The following is a 6,913-nucleotide window of genomic DNA, read 5'->3' as shown; positions in this document are numbered from 1 at the left end:
CCAGAGATGACTGGATCTGAAGCCAGAAGCCAATAGCTTCTTCCACGTCTCCCACCTGGGTGCAGAGACCCAAGGACTTGGGCTGTCTTCCATTGCTTTCTAGGCCACAGCAGAGAGCTGGATCAAAAGTGGAGCAGCTGGGGTTCAAACCAGTGCCCATATGGGATGCCAGCACTGCAGGCAGTAGCTTTTCCCACTGTGCTACAGTACCAGCCCCTAATTTGTTCTTCTATCCTTTTTTAAGTTGCAAACTGAGATCAATGATTTGAGGTCTTACCTCTGTTCTAGTCCTACAGAAATTTGATGCTCTAAATTTAGCTCTAAATACTGCTTTTGTGGCATCCCAAAATATTCCATATTTTTGTTTCAATTTAACACTTTTTATGTCCCTTTTGATTTGCTTTTTGCTCCTCTTTATATACTGTGGGTTATTTAGATTTACATTGTTTATTTTTCAAATATTTGAGGATTTGCCAGTTGTCTCTTTAATACTGATTTCTAGTTTAATTTCATTATAAACAAGGATTAGACTTTGTGTTATTCTAAGTCTTTTAAACTTGGAGGCTTGTTGTTTGATCCAGATTATGGTCTATTTAAGGGACTATTTTATATGTATTAGAAAATAATATATATTCTGTTGTTGAATGGAATGCTATATAAAAGTCAATCGACTGAAGATATTCATAGGGTTTTTCAGTCTTCTACAGTTTCACTGATTTTCTATCTTATAATTTTGTCAGTTATTTTAAACTCTGTGGAAAAGTCTTGCACTATAGTTTTGTTTGCTTCTCTTGTGAGTTCTATCAGTTTTTGCTCATGTATTATGATGCTGTGTTGTTAGGTGAATACACATTTAGGATTCTTATTGCTTCTCGATTATTTGCCCCTTTTCTTTTGGTATAATACCACTTTTCATCCTTGTTAATATTCTGTGTTCCAAATTCCATTTAGATATTCCAAACCTTGATATTAATATAACCTTTATAATGATGCCTGTGCGGTGTATGTTTTCTTCCTGTCATTTTACTTTTAACATATCTTTATATTTAAAATGGATTTTTTGGTAATTATATATAGTTTAGTACTGTGTTTCATCCAGTTTGACAACTTTTGACTTTTACTTTGCTTGGATCATTCACATGTAACAAACACTTGCTGTGATTAGATTAAAAGATCATTTTGCTTATTGTTTTTTGTTTTATCTGTTCTTCATTCCTCTTTCCTCCTTTCCTGCATTCATTTGGATTGAGAAATTTTTATGATTCTCTTTTACATCTCATATTGGCTTATTATTTACATAAAATAACATTAAATCATTTGTGTTGTATAGTTTAGAATTATTTCTAATAATCTTCTGTGATATTCTTGTCAAAAGTTTATTGTTCATGGGCTACAAACAGAAACATATTATGACTGTCTTTCTCTAGGTATTCAATTATGTTTTAGTGTTAATACTAATAAAATGTCGGTTATAATTTTACCTTCGTTTTAAAATTTTCTGATGCTCTCATTTCTTTGTGTAGACCAGAATTTCTGTCTGGTTTCATAGTCATTCTACTTGAAGAACTCCCTTTAACACTTGTTGTACTTTTACATTCTGCCATTGTTGCTCTTGTTTGGTCTCTTCTTGGAGTTCTCAGTTTTTATGCACTATATGGCTACTTGTTTCTTACATGCCCTCATCCCTGTGACTGGCTTATAATGTTATAATTTAAAAGTTTTTATGGTGATAATGATGGACTGTATATTCTTTCCATATTTTAACATCTTAGAAGGAGGCAAAATTTCAACTCTGTAATTTATTCTGATACTTGATTAACTTTCAAATTTTGCATTGCTTTAAACAAAATGGTGTGAAATCCACTGATAGTCTTCATTGGACAACTTGCTAATTCTTTGGAAAGTTCTATTTTCAAAATTTTAGTATGAACGTGTAAGAATTTTTATGCAGAGTACACATTGTTTTAGCTATAAAAAATCATTTATAAGCACAAATATTTATTTTCAAAACTGGTCTGTTTTACTGATTATTTAGAATATTTATTTCATTTTTAAGTCATATTAGAATACTATTGTACCGGTTAACAATCCAGCATAAAACATATTTTTCTTCAAACTTTGATGAAAGGCCTGCTGAAAGGAGAGGACATGATGAAGATCACTACCACAGAATGCTGAGACACTCAGAGACAGGCAAGCTGAAGGGAGAAGAGATGAAAGGATGTGCAGCATATTCTAGAGAGGTATGCTGTCTGGAGAAAGAATATCCTGCAAGCGGTGTAGCCACACAAGTACACTGACATGATCAGTGTACAGGATCCAGGCAGGGAGCACACAGGGAAACAAAACTCTTCCTCCACCTCTACTTTTGCTATCTTGTGTGCTACCTGATCTTCCCATTGCCTACATTCAATTGGAAGCTAGCCAACAAAGGTGCTCAGTGATGTATTCCTTAGAGAGAATCTCCCAGAGTCCAGAGCAGGACATAGAAGGGCTTCACATGTAGTAGCATAAGAAGGTGAATGCCCAAAAACAGTATAACCATCTGTCCTTCAAAGAGAAAGATTCAAATTCCTTATTTTACTATAAAATTTTTTGAGCTGTTTTAATAGCATCCACCTATCATCTAAATAAAAATGATCATATTCAGACTTTTGTTTTTGATATTTTAAGATCAAATTACATATGATTTTTTGGATTACACAAATATTTTTAGGTTGATTAATATAACATATAATATTTTAAAAGGTTCCACGATGAATTAAATGTTTTCTGTTAATAAAATTCCTCATATTAATGACGTTATAGAAACCTGTACTCATGTCTTCAATCTTTCTGCTTTAATTTCTTTGGTATAAATGATTCATTGAATGAATTTCCAGTGAGTTGATATTTCTACATTCTAATTTCCTTAAAATTGGTACAAATATTGAATTGGGATTCCAATTCAATCCCATCGAGGTGGCATGTACCAATGCCATCTCACTGTTCCAGGTGATCAGTTTCAGTTCACAGTTGGTCATGGTGAAGGGACTGGGAGTCAAAGGGAGCACATAAACAAGTCTAGTACCTGCTAACGCTAACTGATGGAGTAAATAAAGGGGAGAGTGATCCAACATGGGAAGTGAGATACTCAGCAGACTCATAGAATGGCAGATGTCCTAAATAGCACTCTGGCCTCAGAATTTCTGAAAATAAATTTTAAGTATAATAAATTTCAAATAAAATAAAAATTTAAAACCTACAGTTAAATTAATTTTGACAAATATATGAACCTCTATAACTAACTTCACAATCAGGACCTATTTCTCTTGCATGAGATAATTCCCTTATGTCTTTTGCTGATCCCCAAGTACCTACTGATTCATAATTTCATAGAAATGTAATCACAGTTATGAACTTTTTTGTGATAGTTCTTTTGTTCAGCACACTATGTTTAATGTTTGGACTTTAAACACATCTTATTGTGCATCTTATTGCACTTATCATTAGTTTATTATTTTTTTCTGCTTAGTAGTGTTCCATTAAATGAATACAAAACATTCATCTATCTATGCATACTTTTTTAAGATATTTGGATAGCGTGACCAATACTAATAGGAACAGTACTAATATAATTATCTAAATTCCCTTAAAAACAAAGGAGAATTTAACATTATTTATGAGGTTAAGAAAGGCAATAAAAGAGCAAGAGTCTAATCTGATTGTATGGAAAATCGACACATTCATACTGGACTTACTAAATTTTTGCTTCTGTGTCCATTTAAATTTTTCTCTCTTAAATAGAGATTGAACATCTCGGTATTTGTTTACAAGCATAACATAAAAAGCTTCAGGGTATGTGGTGAGGTGAAAACTCCTGGGAATTCATTGATTACATCAGCTCTCAGGACTTTATTTTTAATAACTTCCTCTTAGGAAAAACCACTGTTCAAGCCCTAGGAGAATTTAGGTTTGTATCTTTAAGACAAATAGTTTGCAAAGGGTTAGGATAGAGAATTGATCTGGGTATCTAAGAATAAAAATGCAGGGATGCCTAATGGGATTTGAATTTTCAGCCTGCAGACCTGCCATCCTTCTCTCGGTCCTCAGTGCCCCTCATCAGTGCCCTGCTGTTCTGCATTCACCTCAGCTCAGTCCACCAGCGTGAGAGCAGGCATTGCCAGGGGGCCCACATATCTCCAAGAGTTTCTGCAGGTTTGTAAAGCACGAGCTTCTCTTCTTCAACACTGATTTCCTTTCTCCCTTTTGGATTGTTTTTAACTCTCTTTGCATAGAACTCGGTACTGAAATGCCACACGGGGACAGGAGGCAGATACTCTAATGAGCATTCAGAAGATAGTTGTCATCACCAGGCTTGGCTGAGACCACATCACTGAAGGCTCTACTTAGCCATACGGCCTTTGTCTCTTAGTATCTCCCTGAAAGCAAAACCTAAGGGAAGAGGTTGGGCACTGGTAGCTTTTTTTTTTTTTCATAGAGGACTCAGGAAGCAGGCAAGAAAGCAGTAAGAGTGAAGGAATCAACTAAACAGCAGTAATGTCTACAGTATTCAACTTATTATCCCAGATCATGTATTCTCCATGAGGGCCATGCAGACAGACCTAGGATTGCTGGAAGAAAAAGCTATAGTTCAATGATTTATTACCCTGTAAAGGGCCATATGCATAAAAATATGCATTACATGTGTGCTGTTGAAATTCATAAAGGATGGTTATTAGGAAGCAAGAAGTTTTGCTGGGGGCTGGCTTTGTGGTGCAGCAGGTTAAGCCACCACTTGCGACGCTGGCATCCCATGTGGGAGTGCTGTTTCTCATCCTGGCTGCTCAACCATTACCTAGTGGGAAGCGGATGGAAGCCAATAGTTCATCAAGGGGCACTTGCTGATACTCTACTTGTTTATGAAGTTTGTGAAACCAGAGACAGAATGTGTCTGTTCTCTTTCTGATGATAGGTAAACAAGAATAATCATCAATGGGAGAAGGAAACCGAACCTCTGTAGCTGAATTTATCTTGCTGGGGCTTTCACAAGATCCAAAGATCCAGATCGCATTGTTCTGTGTTTTCCTGATCATTTACCTTATTTCTGTATTTGGAAATCTGCTGATAATAATCCTTATCCAAATTGACTCTCGACTTCACACACCCATGTACTTTTTTCTTAAAAACTTGTCCTTTGCTGACCTCTGTTTCTCTACCAGCATTGTACCCCAGATGTTGATCCATTTCCTTGTGAAAAAGAAAAGCATTTCCTTTGTTGGGTGTTCAACACAGATAGTCGTCTTCCTCCTAGCAGGGTGTACAGAGTGTGTACTGCTGGCAGTGATGTCCTATGACCGGTACCTGGCTGTCTGCAAGCCCCTGCACTACTCCACTATCATGACCCAGAGAGTTTGTATCCAGTTGGCTGTAGTATCCTGGATCAGCGGGGCATCTGTGTGTGCAGTGGACAGTGCATTTACATTGTGTCTTCCCTACCAGGGACAGAATGTAATTAACCACTACTTCTGTGAACCACCTGCTCTCTTACAGTTGGCTTCTGCAGACACCTACAGTGCTGAGATGGCCCTGTTTTCTATGGGTGTGGTTATCCTCCTAGCTCCTGTCTCCCTCATCCTCATCTCTTACTGGAATATCATCTCCACCATAATCCAGATGCAATCTGAGGAGGGGAGGCTCAAGGTCTTCTCCACCTGTGGTTCCCACCTCACAGCCGTGGTTCTCTACTATGGCTCAGGAATATTTGCCTACATGAGACCTAATTCCAAGACGATGAGTCAAAAGGATAAGGTCATCTCTGTGTTCTATTCCGTTATGACTTCAATGTTGAACCCCATCATTTACAGCCTGAGGAACAAGGACGTGAAGGGGGCTCTGAGGAAGCTGGCTGGAAGATAGTCTGCCTTTGGAGCAATGATTACAGACAATTTGAAAAGTATTTGTAATATTGTGATTGATAATGTCTAATACTTTAATATTTTCTGTAATTTTCTCAACATACACTTTTATTGAGCCCGTTGCTTTAACATACTTGGGAGGTCTGTTATTTCTATTGTTAGTATTGTAAATACTGCTATTCGTACACCCTAATAATTTGTAACTCTCTGATCTGGAAAAGATTTAATTTGAGAGATCATATAGTAGGTGTCAGGTAAAGTAGTAAGTCCTAAAAAAATTGAAAGCACAATCAAGTGTGAATAGTGTTATCACAATTGTGTTAGGAACAGTGACTGGCAGAACTAAGAATTGACCAACCTTGCTTTAATAGTAACTGGGAAGTTAATTATGACATTGTAAAAGAATTTAATAGGGGCTGGCATTGTGGAGCACTGGGTTAAGCCACTACATGTGAGGTCAGTATATCATATGGGCACTGGTTCCAGTTCCAGCTGCTCCACTTAAAATTCAGCTCCCTGCTAGTGCACCTGGGAAAGCAGCCAAAAATACCCCAAGTCCTTGGGTCCCTGAACCCACGTTGGGGATCCAGATGAAGCTCCTGGCTCCTGGCTTCGGTCTGGCCCAGCCCTGGCTGCTCAGCCATTTGGGTAGTGTACCAGCAAATGGAAGATGTCTCTCTCTCTCTCTCTCTCTCTCTCTCTGTGTGTGTGTGTGTGTGTGTCTTTCCTTCTCTGTAACTCTTTCAAATAAAACAAATAAATATTAAAAAAGGAAAAACAATTGATTAAAAAACATAAATTAGATAGCATGGGAAGGGAAAGAGTTATCTCAGACAGAGACAGCGTGAAAGAACAAGTCCTTTAGCATAGTTGAAGAAAAATTTTCACTGGGCAGTGGCCATAAAAGGAAAATAGAGAGGCAGGGTGTAGATTTGACATAGCAGTTAAGACACTACTTGGAATGTCCACACCCCATATCACATATCACAATGCCTTTGTTTGAGTCCTGGCTTCTT

The 6,913-nt window shown here is 37.2% G+C and overlaps 1 protein-coding gene across 1 annotated transcript; it reads left to right on the top strand.

The window, feature by feature from the left end:
- The first annotated feature begins 4,974 nt into the window (after positions 1–4,974).
- On the top strand, positions 4,975–5,898 carry LOC100339370 (olfactory receptor 2D3-like). Its single transcript, XM_017344999.4, has one exon. The coding sequence runs from the start codon at positions 4,975–4,977 to the stop codon at positions 5,896–5,898; it is 924 nt and encodes a 307-aa protein (XP_017200488.2).
- The last annotated feature ends 1,015 nt before the right edge of the window (positions 5,899–6,913 follow it).

Source organism: Oryctolagus cuniculus, chromosome 1, assembly GCF_051225735.1.
Source record: "Oryctolagus cuniculus isolate XC-2025 breed Fujian yellow rabbit chromosome 1, ASM5122573v1, whole genome shotgun sequence".
In the NCBI taxonomy this organism is placed as follows: Eukaryota; Metazoa; Chordata; class Mammalia; order Lagomorpha; family Leporidae; genus Oryctolagus; species Oryctolagus cuniculus.
This window is presented reverse-complemented; position numbering and strand designations above follow the sequence as displayed.